The 16,995-nt window shown below is 41.7% G+C and overlaps 1 protein-coding gene across 4 annotated transcripts in view; it reads left to right on the forward strand.

Annotated features, from left to right (window-relative positions):
• The window catches only part of otud7b (OTU deubiquitinase 7B), a 39,468-nt gene extending 23,711 nt beyond the window's left edge, over nt 1–15,757 (forward strand). Inside the window, exons 4-12 of one of the 4 annotated variants that reach the window (XM_084358346.1) lie at nt 48–278; nt 1,654–1,755; nt 2,188–2,315; nt 4,222–4,328; nt 5,216–5,343; nt 5,970–6,119; nt 7,784–7,901; nt 9,351–9,429; nt 10,430–15,757. In XM_084358346.1, coding sequence (XP_084214472.1) covers nt 48–278; nt 1,654–1,755; nt 2,188–2,315; nt 4,222–4,328; nt 5,216–5,343; nt 5,970–6,119; nt 7,784–7,901; nt 9,351–9,429; nt 10,430–11,920 — 2,534 coding nt within the window. In that variant the 3' untranslated portion in view covers nt 11,921–15,757. The remainder of the gene's footprint in view (nt 1–47; nt 279–1,653; nt 1,756–2,187; nt 2,316–4,221; nt 4,329–5,215; nt 5,344–5,969; nt 6,120–7,783; nt 7,902–9,350; nt 9,430–10,429) is intronic. The other 3 variants (XM_084358347.1, XM_084358348.1, XM_084358349.1) reach the window with 3 other exon arrangements.
• Nucleotides 15,758–16,995: the final 1,238 nt, after the last annotated feature.

The following is a 16,995-nucleotide window of genomic DNA, read 5'->3' on the forward strand; positions in this document are numbered from 1 at the left end:
CTTGACTGTTAACTGTTTTCTTCACTTCCTCTGTCATTGTCTTTCAGCAGCTACAGAAAAGCGTCTGTCGAGGGGCATTTCCCACGCCAGTTCAACCATCGTGTCCCTGGCCCGCTCTCATGTCTCAAGCACTGGAGGAACCAGTAGTGAGCCACTTCTGGACACGCCCCTGTGCACTTTCCAACTACCAGACCTCACCGTGTACCGGGACGACTTCCGGGGCTTCATCGAGAGGGACCTTATCGAGCAGTCGATGATGGTGGCCTTGGAACATGCCGGTGAGAATAACCACCAACCAGGGCCCGTTACTTTAGTAAAGCCTTGATAGCCCTGTATCAGTCTTAATTTCAAACTACCTTTGATTGCCTACCCATAGTTGTACTCAGGAATTGTACTCACTCATACATATCAGTTACCCAAATATACCTGATTTTCAACATTTTTGTTAATTTCTCAGAGAGTAATGCATGGATCTTGATGAAAAGAAAAACGCCCTGTCTCTAAAGATAGTGATACAAACTTACTGGATCCGTCCCTTTATCTGAATCCACCCTGTAGTTAATGGAGTCTCCTCCGCCCAAGTTTTTGTTCAGTAGCTTCTGTGTAATCCTGCTGACAAACAAACAAATAAATGGCCACGGGTGAAAACACAACTTCCTTAGTGGGTGTAAAAATTGTGAATAGCGGTTATTACAATTTCCCAGATCCCAAAGTGATGTCTTCAAGTTTCTTCTTTTGTCCAACCAACGGTCCGAAACCCAAAGACTCTTCATTCACTGTCATAAATAACAAAGAAAAGCAGCAAATCCTCACATTTAAGAAGCAAATGTTTGATATTTTTGCTTGAAAAATGACTCAAACAATTAATGGATTGTCAGACTAGTTGGGGATTAACTTTCTTTTGCTCGGGTGATTAATCTAGTAACCGACTGTAGAAAACTGTTGCAACACGAACCCACATGTGAGACTGTTGGATTTGCATGCAGGGATCCTGTTTAAATCACAGCCATAACAGTTTATAACCACAATACAGAAACGAAAGACATCATAATTAGACAAGCTTTAACCTTAGCACATAACAGTTAAGCCTAATTATACACATAAAATTGAGCATTTCACAATCAGCCATATTTTTTGATGCATTCAAATGAAGATGTGTAGAGCCAAGTGTAAATTAATTTAAGGAATTTTAGATTTTAATTTCCCATAGGCCTTTTTCAGGGAAGACATTTTGACACATCACAATAGGAAAGTAGTTGCATGGGGATGCATAATAAACTTAATGATAGCTCAATTTCATTTCGCTGTTTTGGGTGTCAGGGTTTTGGTATTGTGGCTCGCTGTCACACTGTCATGGCCGACTGAGCTATTGTTATTATTGATAACACATGTGCTTTTGCTACTATGACAAGTAAAAATATCTGCTGTGATAAAGGCCTGTAGGGGAAAACATGACTGTTGATATAAAAGCAGAACTTAATAAAATACATCCATGTAACAGCCTGTTTTCCACCATGGAAATCTAGTTTTCACACAGTATGTTTATCTTTGGTTTTTTCCTCTTGGAAAGTACTACACCAGTTGTTTTGGATTTATACCACGGCCTTTCTGAAAAGCAAACAGGTGAGTTACGTTTTTCCTGTTTGCCTGCAGGTCGCCTGAACTGGTGGACGAAAGTGGTTTCAAACTGTCAGAGCCTGCTGCCTCTGGCAACAAGCGGAGACGGAAATTGCCTGTTACACGCAGCCTCGCTCGGTGAGTATCGCAGAGCTTTCAAACCAGACCCCAATACCGGGCAGGTTCACACTCCATTAGCGTTCATTAAGAGAGCTTCATTGTTGGTTCAAGCACTAATTGCATTTTACAGTGTTGCAGTGCATATTCACTTAGCCTTTATGGCCCACTCAGGGGCCCTAGCCCAGAAAATTAATAATGTCATAACTAATGTGTAGGCATTATTCAAGCCCTTGTAGAACATTTCCTGGTCAGTAGGTGTGAAAGTAATATTCATGTGCTTAACCTGTGCTTTTTAAAAGATAGTCACAATCCAGCTTTTCATTGATTTGTTTACAGTAAATCTATTTATTTTGGTCTTATAAGGAGATAATTGGTGCATTTTAAACATGTCAGAGTGCAGTTATACATATGAGTCTGTTGATGTGTTAAATGTTTTGTTTTCTAATGCAGGTATGTGGGGTTTTCATGACCGGGACCTGATGCTACGCAAGTCTCTGTACGCGCTGATGGATCACGGGTTGGAGAGAGAGGCACTGAAGCGCAGGTGGAGGTGGCAGCAGACCCAGCAGAACAAAGAGGTTTGTTATAGAGGCTGCACATTTCTCTGGCTCGTCTTTGTAACTCTGCGATGACTGTATGAGAGAGGCTTGTGAACTTGTGATCAGAATGCTGTCGTTGAAGTGGGACAAATATTCAGGGACATGGGAGAAGTGAATGCCTTTCAGTGCTACCTACAGTATGCCAGATAGTGCCTGCCCTCCTGCAGTTGTTCACATGGCTGCAATAAAACATTTGAAAATGCCAAATGCACACAGCTCCCTATTGTTGATTAGTTTCTGTGTTCCATGTAATTTCAGCTCTTTCAAAACACATGGCAACAGAAAACAACCCAGAACAACAATGAGTTGCTGGAAAACTCAGCTCAGTTTTGAGAGATTTCCATTATTGTATTTGATAATCAAAGCCAGACTTTTCAAATATATGTAATTTGGTGTACCGATTCCATACAAGTCAGTTACATCATGCCTTTCATAAATGGCTTTCTTTCCTTGCTTCCAGCCTTTATTTAACCAGGTTGCTTCAATTGAGATCAAGGATTGCTTTAACATGGGAGACCTGCCTGCCAAGAATGGCAGCAACACAGAGTTACAACAGTATATTACAGAAAAATACACTAAAATTGCAAACATACACTTAGTGATCACTTTATCAAACATCTCTGCCATAAATTCCACCTTTTAAAAAGTTTATAATGTTTAGTTTTTGTTGATGTTGTCAGAAATTACATACATAAGGGGGCATAATGTAGAAACACCTCTCAGTATCCAGTTGATTAATAGTATGACCACTAACTGACCTCACTGTAAAACACATTTGAATGAACTACTATGACAGTGTCAGACAATAAAATAAAGCAGTGATCATTACAGATTAAATTGAATTAGACTTTACAGCAGTTGTCTTGAATTGCATTAGATTGTACTGGTGTACCTAATAAAGTGGCCACTGTGTGTGTACATTGCTGTAACAACAATACATCTAAAGGTTTTCCCAGCAGGTTTGGCAGGATTTAAATATCAAGACCTCTTCCGTATAAAGTGGTTTACATTGATTTCCTTTTCTTGGTAAACAGTTTCCTCTTTAGAAAGGTCACATTAGTTCACTGTCACTTTTTTCTTACATTTCATTGACTATTTGATCACCTTAAACAGTTGATCAGCACTTTTGGTTTCTTTTTCAGCCTTGACAACATGCTAATGATTGCATCAAAAGCAAACCGTGGTTTTAAGATCCTTTATCACCACTCACTGTTGAACTATATTATCTGTATCTGCTGGTATCTCTACCTACTATTGATACTCTTTATCAAAACCCCATTAAGAGATTACATGGGTTGTGTATGCACTGCACTTCACTTCCATCATCCTACAAAGGCAAAAAGAGGATCTTTAGAGCCTTTTTTTCCAGAGCACAATGACCTTTCTCCCCATGAAAGCAAGCGTAACGGCAAACTAAGAATGTTTTCCTAAGTGGTTGCAGACAGCGTGCAGACACCCACAGAGGAGATGCCACACGAATGACTGCCTCATTTTCTCCCATACTTCAACAGCTACCACTGAGGTGTCCTTAAACAAATCAATCCAGTGGAGCTGCACCAGGCAGCTTACTCATGCGAACGTACTGTAGGTGAACGGGGACATTGATTCTGAGGAAGGAGCGTATTAATAAGCGGTTTCCTTTTGTCCATATATGGAGATTAAACGCATGATATTGACAAAGCTTCTGTAGCTACTGTGTGAACGACACAGAGATTTGTAAAGGCTCTGATTAAATTTCTTTCCTCAGTTGTCAGTGTGTAACCTTGTGTTAAGACGCCATAACGTCAGTGCATGCTTTTGTGACATTTGACACTCCCTCTCTAAATGGCAAATGTGTGTGTGTGTGTTTTTGTGTGCGTGTTGTGTGTCCTTCCTTTCTCCTCAGTCTGGTCTGGTGTACACGGAGGAGGAGTGGCAGAAAGAGTGGAATGAACTGTTGAAGCTTGCCTCCAGTGAGCCGAGAATACACTACAGCACCAACGGCACCAACGGGTAAGGTCTGGCTCGGACAATGCGGGGACTGTTAACCCGACGCATGCTTTAGTCACACTCATGTTTTTATTCATGAACAAACAATCAGAACCGAGTGGCTGGCCCTCATTTTAGTCAATCTGCTGTTTGTGGTGAGAGTCTGGTGGGTTAAATACACTGACAAAGCTCTATAATACAGACTCTTAAAGGATAAGTTCACCCAGAAATGAGAATTCAGTCTTTATCTGCTCACACTCATGCTGATGGAATGTAGTCGACAAAACATTTCTGGAGCTGTACAGCGAGCATCTGGAAGCACAGAGATCCCAAACGGATTTGAAAAGACAACATTTACAACACCGACGCACAGTTGAGCCTCTGTACAAACTTCTGATGGGTTGCATTCCAACACTTTTAGCTCATCTTAGCAAGATTTTTTGCTTTAAAAAGGGTGTAAATATTGTCTTTTCAAATAATTTTGTGGATCTAAGGACTGCCGAAAACTTGGATTACTTCAGATTAGCTGAATGGAGCCATTTTATTTTGTTTTTTTAGCAGTTTATTTACATTTCTAAATAAGTCCCCATCCACTTCAGTTCTTTAGGAGAGTGCTGTTTTGCTGTGAAGCTCCATTAATACTTGCAAAACTTCACTCCACTTTCCATCGGCCTGATGAGGGAGTAGATAATGACTGCATTTTTACACACAAGTTTAAATTCGGGCGTCTCTCAATACTCTTATATGACCGACCAAAAACTCTACAATTCATGGTATATTAAGTCCGAGGAATCCGTTGATAAACCGGATAAAAATGTACAATCTACTTGGATTTTTAATTATCTCTGGTTTTGTATCAGTACAAACAATTGTGTTTCTGTTAACCAAAGCTGTGTTGTTGCTGTCTTCAGGGTGGAGTCCTCAGATGAACCGGTTTATGAGAGTTTAGAGGAGTTTCACGTCTTCGTGTTGGCTCACGTCCTCAGAAGGCCCATAGTGGTGGTGGCCGACACCATGCTGAGGGACTCCGGAGGAGAGGGTAAATACACCAGAAGCCTCACGTTGCTAATGCACCACGCACCATGTTTCGTTGTATTTTACTTCACTTCATCATATGATTAATCCGTCCTGAATCTCACATTGACCACGTTCATCATAAACAGAATTTTAGCAGAAAACCCAGACAATCATGAGGAAGTCTTTGAAAGAAAACACTAGTTCTCAGTGACTTAGGCCTGCCTGAGTTGTCCTAATGAAGTAAACACCACCCATCTGGTATCTCAAGCTGGTTAAAACAAACAATATGAACTACTGCCAAATACTTGTGACCCATTTCTGTCGCATAAATCAAATGTGTAGACACTCATACATTTTTCAGATGGCCACCTACGGCACTCCTGCTGAAGCGGCAGCCTAAATAGTTTGATAATTGTAGCAGCTATTAATTTGTTTTACACTGTTGAGACACTTCAGTGGAATAACAGTCTGGAATCAATGCAGTACGCACAATTGGCAGAAAACTGTAAGCGAGTCAGTAAAATATTGGTTTGATTTATTAATAGAAGGGAAAGCTCATTTCTTTGGCGCAAATCCTCCCAGTGTTCTCGGAAACAGTGCTGAGGTGGTGTTATTCAGATGTTTAATGTCATTGTAACTCCTCCCTAGCCTTTGCTCCCATCCCGTTCGGAGGCATCTACCTGCCACTGGAAGTGCCAGCTGCCAAGTGCCATCGCTCGCCCCTGGTCCTGGCGTACGACCAGGCGCACTTTTCTGCCCTGGTCTCCATGGAGCAGAAAGACAGCTCCAAAGAGCAAGGTAATACCCTGCGTCATTCATCTTTATGATCATCTGAATATTGATTTTTCTTTCATGAGCAGTTCTTCTAGTAAGCAGTTAACATTTTAAAGCCATGAATCACAGCAAATCAATTATGAATGTAACACTGAAAATGATTTGCTGAAAAATGAAAAAGTCCACAAATAATTGTCATATTTTACTGTGTGTGAGGTTAAGAGTTTTCTGACAGTAAATAGCACAAGTTCCCACATTCTCAGCCTTGTTCTCAGCCTTGTAGTTTTGCTTGACGTTTCAGTCTTTATTTAATATTGACCATCATGATTTATTAAAGAGTGATGACTCAGGCCCACTGAGCGTCTGCATATCTTCAGTGATCTCTACAACTCGACACTAGTGGTCTGGAAATGTCTTGATTCTTAAAGGCATCATGTTTCAGACGTGGAAGATTTTGCATCGACAGTAAATTTATAACGTTTTGTTGCAATGTTGATATCTTTTGATTTAATTTTGGTTGAACGTTTGGCTAACGTTACTTGTCGGGAGATACGTCGGAGAGAGGCAGCGAGTGATGAAAAATGCAACCAGTAATTGAAAGCAGACATCTGGTGATATTTCTGATTTTATTAACTTAGTGGGAAGCATGAACTGGACAAGACACATGCTGTGTTTAAAATCTGCCTCAAAAATTTAAATACTTTGGTCAGACAACAAATTTAAGGAACCACCCTTAGCTAAGGTCTGGAACCATAATGAATACAGCCTAGTTAACCACCAAGCATTGAGGCGGCGCAGTCAACGCAGTTCGCCACCCAAATCTGAGAGACGTCTGTGCAGCAGAGTATGCGATGTTTGAAGTGCCCTGTCTTAGAGCTGCTAAGTGAAAAGGCTTATTTTTGAAGATTACAGCACACTAATGCACTGCAAAGTGATTTACTGTATGTTTTGTTTTTAATGTTTATGTACTAGACAGACACTATTTTGTAGACTTAGACTTCTAAGCTCTCTCTCTCTCTCTAGAGATCTACAAGAACTTTCCTGATACATAGGGAGCTCGGATTTATCTGTCTGCTTGTATCAAACAATGAAAAAGTAGCCATGTACAGTGATAAAGAAAATTGAGGATGCAACCTTAGTGAGATGCAACAAAAGAATTTGTGCATTTTCAGTGGCAGGTAAACCGTAGTCAAACTGAGTAGAGGTGTGAATCTTCACTGGCTTCACATCACCAAGCAGCTAATGACCTCCTTCTAGTATTAAAGGTGAATGATATTTTGATAAAAGCTCCACTAATGAAGTTATAATCTGGAGGTTTGACATTTTATCAATAGCTGTATTGAGTGATTACATTACTAGGTCGGTCTGAATGCTGTTTCTTTTGTTTTTCACTTATAAGAGGGGAATTTTGGAGAAGCACTGAATAATTGTGCTTACACTGAGGTTCGTGCAAACATTACAAGCGTAACCTTGAAATTTAAGACGTTGCCCAGACTTTCAATTGTTCACCAGTCTAAAAATATCAGATCGGACCAGCCAAAAACAATATTGGTCAGACCCGTCTGGCTAAATGTTAAAATAGAAAGTGAAAAAAATTGATTGCACTCAGAAGTATTTCTGTCTACAGAAAATCCAGAGTGCTGCATTTTATCTTTTTTCTAAGAATACTTTCTCCCCATCTCGTCCAGCAGTCGTGATTCCTCTCACTGATTCAGAGCACAAAATGCTGCCTCTGCACTTTGCTGTGGACCCTGGGAAAGATTGGGAGTGGGGCAAGGATGACACAGACAACGTGATGCTGGCGAGGTATGTTCTCCTTCTAAAAACAACTCTTACGCATTAACATCCAGTCGTGTCTGTCAGGTCGAATGTATTCATAAGGTGCCTTTGACAAACTGATACGTCAGAAGGGGCCATAACTGATGCAGATAAAATCGAGAGTGGTGGATGTTCTCTTGGATGTGTCCGCCCTTATAGACGGCTGTCCCTTCAGGGCGTAGAGTTGGCGTGTAGGGATTGATCCCTGACTCCAGATTAGCGACAGTGCCAGTGACAATAAGATTAGCTCTAAATACCTTCTATGAATGGACCAGGGGAAGGAGCGCCAAAATAGCAGCTGGATAAAAATAACCTTCCACCTCATTTACGTCAGTTGATGACACTGTGGATGTCTTATTCAGATGAAATGGAGGACAGAGATAATATTACATGAGTGGCTTTTAATATTGTTTGGAAAAGGTCATTTAGTTAAAAGGCTAGCGCAGAGTAAGAATGCACAGCAGCAAGATGCTTTTAGTGCATTTTGAAACCATCCAGACTACCTGCTGTGAAGCAGCAGCAGTTAAATCTTAGTTTTATCATCAGTCTACATTAAAGAAGAGGACCAGCATTATATAGTGTGTTAGGTTAGCTTCACCATTATGTTTCTTCTGTTCCTGACTACCTCTGCATGTTCCTCTATTTTCTTTGGTTCCTATTCACTCTGTCTACTTACATTGTTTATAATCCAGCTCATGACCGTCTCAGTACTGTCATGCAGTAAGAACATTTAAGCTTCGAAGCTTCATCCATAATGTTGGAATACGAATTCTACATCAACAGTTGTGTGCAGCTTCTTTTTAGCGTGCCTGTTCATTCTGTTTAAACCTGGTATTTCTGCACATGGTTGCTGCTGTGTGGGATTGTGTCCGATTCTTGTGATATGAACATTTCCAGTAACTTCAGAGCATTTTATTTACACAATTTAAACAATTTACACAATACATGTATGTCATAACATCAAAACTTTTATTTCTTGACATTCTGTGATCATTTTAGTTGTTGAATGTTTTCAAATAAAATTCCCTTGTGTTGCATCAAGACATCTCATTTAAAGGTCCTATTTGTAAGAAAAGTTGATTTTTGAGTCTCATTCCCAACTCGTCAAAAACTGACGCTTTGAGATGGCGGCCGGCCCGACCTACAATCCCAATGCGTCAGCGTCTGACGAGTCGAGAATGAGACTCAAAAATCTACTTCTTACAAATAGTACCTTTAATCCGATGAATCACTTTATTCAAAATGAGGATTTTTTAATTATAAAAAAATTCTACAGACATTCAAAGCTTCATTCAAAAACCTCAATAGAAGCTTCAAATGTGAAAAAATGACTAAAAATTAAAATGACATTTCCACAAGTCCACTGGAGCTCTGGAACAAAGTGTTGCTCTCCTCTCGCTGAGCTTTGATTTGTTTGTCTCTCTGTCTTCCTCCCAGTGTGGCTCTCTCTTTGGAGGCCAAGCTCCAGATGTTGCACAGCTACATGACGGTCACCTGGCTGCCCCTGCCCTGTGAGGTAAAGATGGAAGTCCACACATCCATCCTGAGTCATGTTTGCTCTTCTACAGCGGGGAGGTTTAGAAAGCCCTATTTCAGACAATAAGATCCATTAGGACTTCCTGGTTTTGCCCAAACTTGCTTTTGCATTTACAGGCAAGATAAATCATTAATAAAAAGAAAGAATTGTGGTTTAGTTTTGAAGTAACCCTGAAGGCTGATTGAGTTTACCAACAAAAATGTTTTGTAATAAAAAAAAAAAACCCAACTCGTAATGTGATTATCAGACAGATGCCAAAGGGACTTGTGGTTAGTTTTTATTTCCCACACTTATTACAAACAACCACAATATTATTATTTTTTCCCTGTTCAGACAGACCAGCTGTCCCCTGACCACTGTACAAAGCGTATGTGAAAACAAACCACACTGGGCCATTCAGGTCATAAAGTCATGCCATCCAACACTGAGACAAAGGTCCTCTTGTGTGCCACATGTTAACATCAGGCAGCTCGGAAGGACAAGCTCAGAGCAGTTTCGTGGTTAAACTGCAGGGACTGGTGGCAGTACAGGAACTAAATTATTGATTAAAGGGGTTTTTGCTGTTTCTGCTGTTTGTTGGTCAGTATAGCTGAAAGACAGGGCTTTCTGTTACTGCGTCTTTTTTGAGATCAGAATATTGCGTCATCATGTAGGTCATGCCATTTCCAAATACGGCAGTCTTTATTTTACAGCTACCCTAAAATGTTTGTAGATGTGAAAAGGCATTTGCAAACTGAGTCATTGGTTGTTTTTTCTGCATTTGTCTGCAAAAAAAGGTTTATGACTCACTCTTTTCACATCCTTTGTATCTGGTGCTAAATCTTTCGCCGATACCTGAGGGTCATGTGCCGGTATTGTTAGAACTTAGACAGAATGTGATGTTCCTTTTTTGTATTTGTCATGAATGTTTTTTTTGCCTGATGTACATTTTCTGGAGTATTTTTCCACTAGCTTGTGTTTTTGCTTTGTCTCCCTGCAGCAAGCCCCTCTGGCCCAGCCCGAGTCTCCCACAGCATCAGCAGGAGAGGATGCCCGCACGCCTCCTGACTCAGGAGAGTCAGACAAGGAGTCAGTCAGCAGCAGCTCCAATGGCAATGGAGACACAACCACAGGATCAGTGGTTAATGGAGGTGGGTCCCTGGCCAAGAACAGCTCCTCTTCCTCATCCAGTTCCTCCAGCAGTGGATCAGCAGGGGCGGGAACAGGAACAGCAGGGAAGGACAAAACCAAGAAGGAGAAGGACAAGGATAAAGACAAGAAGAGGGCAGACTCTGTGGCAAATAAACTCGGCAGTTTTGGCAAGAGCCTGGGCAGCAAGCTGAAGAAAAACGTGGGTGGACTGATGACGGGAAAGAACGCTGGAGCTGGAGGTGTCAAGCAGGAGGGTGCGGAGAAGAAGAAGGGCTCGTTTAGGGGGAGGAAGGGCAGCAAGGACGGCTCGCCTTCAACCCACACCTCAGAGGATTCTGGGAAAGGCTCCCCCTCCTCAGGTAGCGAGCGTCTCAATGGAACGGGGAGCAGTATGAGCAGCAGCGGTGGGAGCAGTACTGAGTGCGAGACCTACAAGTACAGTGCTGATGTCAAGGTCAGCCTGGGCATCTTGCGAGCCGCCATGCAAGGTGAGAGGAAATTTATCTTCGCCAGCCTCCTCACGACCAGCAACCGGCAGCCCTTCCAGGAGGAGATGATCCAGCGCTACCTCACCGATGCAGAGGAGCGCTTCCGGGCGGAGCAAGAACAACAGCGTCGTGATGTGGAGAGGAAGGGCATCACCAACGGCATCCAGATACCTAAGAAGGAGACAGTTGTTGGTCCTGAGCTGACCTACCGGCCTTATGAGGCTAAAGAGGAGCTGTCGGAGAACTCGTCACCTTCTTTCAACCAGCTCAAGCCCACTCCTTTGAGCCCCTCTATGTACTCTGCTGTTGTGCCCATCCCCCGGCCCTCCTTCATAGACCAGCCTCCTGCTGCAGCACCCCTCACCCAGCACCTTCATATGCACGGCTACGTGGATACTCGGCGCCAGCTAGCTGGTGGCTCCCCAGCGACCTCTTACCCCGGCCTCCCCTCTTACGCAACCCTTCCCCGGCACTGCCCCACGGCGCAGGGTCCCCCGCATCCCCAGTACAATAACTCACAAGGCCCCGCCTCCCTGAGTCCCTCTCGCCTTGCGCCCTCATACCCCCCTGAGTTCGACCCACCAGACTACCCCGGGTCTGAACCCCCTGTTGGGAGTTACACCAACGGCTTCCGGGACATGCGCTCCAACCTAGACTCTCGGAGCGGGCAACCCCCAGTCAGACACTACTCACTGGGCAGCGCCGGTGGTCTGGCCAGCCTGCAGTCCAGCCGCTGTCGGACACCCAGCTGCACCTACTACGGACACCCTGAAACGGGCAACTACTGCTCCTACTGCTACCGGGAAGAGCTGAAAAAGAGGGAGCCAGAAGCAGCCATCCACAGGTTCTGAACGGACCTTGCTGTGGCTTGAATTTGACGAGTGGCCTTTTTCAGTTAGTAAAAAATAACGTCTGGGGCAGATCAGCCTCTGAATGGACAAGAGAAAGGCCAAAGCAGCTCCCTCCCTTTTCAGCGGTGTCACTTCCTGTTAGAATAGACCTCAGAAAGTGGCAGAGAGTCGACACGACTGCAGAATAAACAGGGTGGTTTCTGACTGCTGGGGTCACACGTTAGACCATAGAGTAAACTAACTGCACTTCTGTTACATTTTGCTGTGGCTCTTATGCAGGCGTTATGTATGAGTGTGTTTGTGTGTGTGAGCTGTAGGCTCTCCTCTTTTATCAGAGTTTAACGCCTTGCTCCTGTCTCCACCTAGTGGAGAGAATGTATATGGCAGGCACCATACATAACACTCAACGATGCATAACACAGCACATGCACACATATACAGGAAGTCAGACTAACACTACTTCATACACAGCGATGCAAGCACAAACAGAAAAGGCACGAGTGTCTCCGCTCCATTTGTGGTCTGTGATAATGTTTGGATTGGTTAATTAAGGGATGTTTGAGCATTTTGAAGTCACATCCTGTTCGGGTGATTTCAGTGTTATACAGATTTTACACTACTGTTACTAGATGCTTGCGTCATATGTACCTCGGGAAACAGCAGAATTAATCCTTGTCGAATTGCTTTTTCGTCGGTCACCATTTGCGCAATGCAAATTGAACCAACCGTGCAATGCTAATGATGAAGCGTTCTGTGGGCTGCTGTGGTGCTAATGTTACAGAATGCAAACACATAAATGTCCATGCATTGAAGACAAACTGCTCTGCACTGTTACAAGTATCTCTTTGGCAAAACAAATATCACCTAAAAATCTCTTTTTTTATTTGTCCAATAAATTGGATCATGAAGATGTCAGCCTTTTGAAGATGGTCGCATTATTGACCAGGCGTTACAGAACAAAGTCGACACGGCAGCACAGCACTACGTAAGATACTGCTCCAAAACCTGATCCAGAGTATTTCATGTGTCTGTTGGAATGTTTCTCTTCCTCAGTTGGGTCTTCCTCTTTCTGTAACAATGGTTGGCGTCGAGGCATTTGATTATTGTGGCCGACGCAGGCTTACAACACTACACACTACAGAGTCAGAACTTCACATCCAGCACATCAGATTTTGGAGACACCCACCACATGCGTATCATGCTGTTAAGTTAAATTATTGAAATGTTGGATTTCAGACGAATAAAGCAACTGAACAGATTTGTTCTCAAGCATCTGGCACAAATCAAGCAACAGGTGACAGTTGTCTCCAATTTCTGTTTGCATGATGCAAAGAGACGCATGCACTTTTGTTGGACGTGGATACCTAATAGGATTCACATTGTCTTGGCAAATTCTGGTTACAAGTTATGATTCTGAAAATTGCTGCTTTGAACTGACAAACCCTCTGCGCTCTGCTGATTCAACAAATGTGAACCATGTTTCATACAATCTCATGATCACGCAAAAGGCTAACTTCAAAGTCAAACGTTGCTAATATGACATCCTGATGCTCATTAGTTCGGTCGCTCGCTGCAAATTCTGAGGTTCTATTGAAGGCGGTACCTTAATTTCTCGCATTCGTCCCGCCACATCCAGTCGCGCTCTCTCTCTTTTTGCACAAATTCAAGCACTTTCCTGATGTCCGTAGTTCCAAAACTTTTTACAGTTTTCGAAGTGGCCTGACTGTTGTCCTTCATCCATCTCTGCAGACACTGCCACTTCTGTTCGTGGGAAATCAGGGCCACAGGTCAGAAGGGTTTCTCTAAAAGGATCCAGTTACTGTAGAGCTACAGCATTTGGTGCCAGCGTCACCATCTAACTCAGTTTCCTAGTTGCCTTTTTCAGCATTTGTCCTCGTGGCATCACAATCCTGTATGTACGTTGTGCAAGACAAGAAAACACCAAGTACCCGCTGCTTGCTTCATCGCCTGCAGTTTCTACTACTACTGCCCCAAAATGTAACAAATTATTATTATTTTGAAAAATTGTGTTGAAGCTATTGAGAGGATGCCTTTATTCTTTCAGTTAGGCATATCAACTAGTCGATACAGACTGATGTTCTGTTTGAGTCTTCCTTCTTATAATTTCAAATTTATGGCTTTTGTTAGTTGTGCTAATGTCAAAATGACTACTTAAATTCGTTATGTTTTCCCCTATGAGAAGCCATGGTGAGGATTTTTTTTCTTTTGAGGTAGTGTGACTCAAGTTGCTCTATTCTTGTTGATTGAATCTGTTCTTCGACATTAAATCTAGAAAAGCACAATTTAGTATGCAATTCACTGCCTTGCCCAGTTGGGGGCACTCTTGTTTTGTTTTTCTTTTAAACTCAGTGTTTGGAGCTCTCCTCGTGACCTACACTTAAACTACAAACAAAAAAATAACAGAAGTATTGGGGAATCATTTTCAGTAGTGCTAATTTAACACTATGTAACACTATATTACAAAATTTTCTACGTTGCAAAAGCTAGTCCAGGAAGAAGGGAGTCTTTTTGCTGTGCATTTAAAGTAACACTAGAGTTTTTAATGACAATAAAACACTGTTTCCCGATGCTTCTCTCCCCCACCCCCTCAAAAAACATTTGCATTTGCTGTGTTTCTGTGTGTTGACATGTGTCCATGCACTAGCATTTTAATTCAGAAGAGACCCATGAAGTGTTCCCTTACTGTGGGAAGGTGATGCCTGTTTTTAAAAAGATGTGTATGTGTGCATATTCTCTCTCTCCCGCCCTCCAAAGTAATAATTAGCTTACAAAACTGTTTTTTTATTTTATTTTATTTTTTGCAATGAAACAGTTGCCTCAGAAACATGTAAAACATCAGACTTTACAGGCTACGAATACTTTTTTGTATTTAAATTAAAAAAATACTGAGATGGTTGTATAAATATGTTCAAGTTATTTTTGTAAGCCCAAAGTTTTACAGTGTTTTTAAAAGGGTAAGAATGTATATTGTTGGATAGTGAAACACGTATGGATGATAAGCTTGTAAGAGCCTGGATTTGGGGTAGAATCTGTGTTTTCCAGAAAGTGACATATTGGCCCGTCGAAGGCGACTCCCAGACGAGCCTCCTGACACTCGAGGCGCGCTCATTGCAAACTAATTTCCTCAATGTTGACCTAACAAGACACCATTTGAGAATATATATTTATAGTGAGATTTTTTAATAGGTTTCCTTGTGGAATGTTTAGTTGCAACATTTTAGGATGTTCTTTCTCACATGGCTAATTGTCTAGCGGTCCGGCTTTTATTTGTTTGTTGCTTTGTTTTGATTTGTACATTTTGTTTACTTTTTTTCTACAACCACCGATCCGTGCTCTGCTAAAACATGACAGTGACATGTTCTCGTTGACCCAGCTCGTTTCCTCCAAACCCGAAGAGAAATGGCTCAGAATTAGTTTTGCGACACAGCTGACCCGATATATTTTTATATATTGTACAACACTGTAATTTCTGTGTGGACAGAAGATTCATCATCAGTTACATTAACATGGAATCCTTCGAGTTGCATGGGACTGGAACTGTTGCATGTAAATGGCGATCCATTTTACCAAATTTGTGCATTATTTTAACTTGATTTCATTTGTCCTGGTATTTTGATCTGTTTTTATTTTTTATTGTTTTAATGTTTTTGCTTTTGTTTTTGTTTTTGTTTGTTTCTTTGAGAGGAGAGCCCTAAGGCTGTGTGACAGTGCAATCTGGATAGAAAGAACATCAGATTTTATGTTAGGTTATTATTATTATTATAATTATTAATTTTTTTTGCACCGTTTGAATAAATTCTCATTGTATTTCAAGAATCTTATGCTTCCCCCTCTTTTCTGTGTTGAATATGAAAAAATGTTTGTTATCTACAGGTTTCTGGATTATAGACGCTACAAACACATCATCATTGATCGATGTATCAATTGGCCGACATTATCGGCCGATATATTTGCTTTAAAGTCAGTTTGTTAAGGTTTAAAGGGCAACTCCACCAATTTTACGCATTAAAGTGTGTTTACAGGTCTTGGGGAGTAATAGAGCATATGTGAAAAAAGTAGTATAAAGCCTTTTGTGGCTCCAGCGGAAGCTGCAGTTGTACTCCCCAAGACCTGTAAACACACTTTAATGTGTAAAATTGGTGGAGTTGCCCTTTAAGCACAAATAATGCATTAACAGAAATCATCTGTAGTGCTAAAGTTTCCAGGTAGAGAAAACAGGATTTTCTCCACTATGGAATAAGTCTTCTGTTATCACCATTATAATCAAAGTGGAGCTGCAGAGACGTAAAAAAATACTAAATTGAATAGGAACTAACAGAATAGAAAACAGAGCTCAGACGTTTGTGTTATTGTGAGAATTTGTTGTCCGTGTCGTTCTGTATTACCTTAACCTTGTTGCATTATACATAGTTGAATAACTCCAGCTCAGATGATGCAAGGTCCTGTGTCTGCGACTGTTTTATGTATTAGAGGAAATTGGAGACCCTTATGTAATATTGAACAGTTTCCCATGTGGTAAAAAATCCAGACCTCTCTCTATTATAGTTCACAAGGACGCCGTCTCCCCACCTGTTCAGCAGGACACACTGTCGCTCAGGATTATTCAAACTTTCCCTGCTCTCGCTGGAAAGGAATTTTGTTTGAATTTCTCCTCCTGAAAGAAAGTTATTGGTGATTTTTTTTCCCCTCACGAGTTTGGATGAGAGGAGAGGAGCCAGCCCTGCGCAGAGCTGCTACAGGAACAGAATAAAGGTACTGCTGACCACAGAGAGGCTGTAGATGGTAAATTAATGAGATTATTTTGTTTTTGAGGAGAGGTTTTGCAGGCTTGAAACACTAGAAGGTCAAGAGTTGAATGGTTTAGTGGATGTTGGCTCACCGGCTCAGCTACTGCCTCAACACCAAGTAGGCTTAATACAAAACCCAGAGCAAAGCTGACTCTTTCATTTTACTAACTAAGTATGATAAAGGTTATTTCCTCGGATGTCGTTTAGGGAGAACATGCCGTGCAAGCAACTACCACTGCAGACAAAATCAAATTTATGTGAAAACCA

Source organism: Pagrus pagrus (genome assembly GCF_965226575.1).
Source record: "Pagrus pagrus genome assembly, chromosome: 7".
Taxonomy (NCBI): Eukaryota; Metazoa; Chordata; class Actinopteri; order Spariformes; family Sparidae; genus Pagrus; species Pagrus pagrus.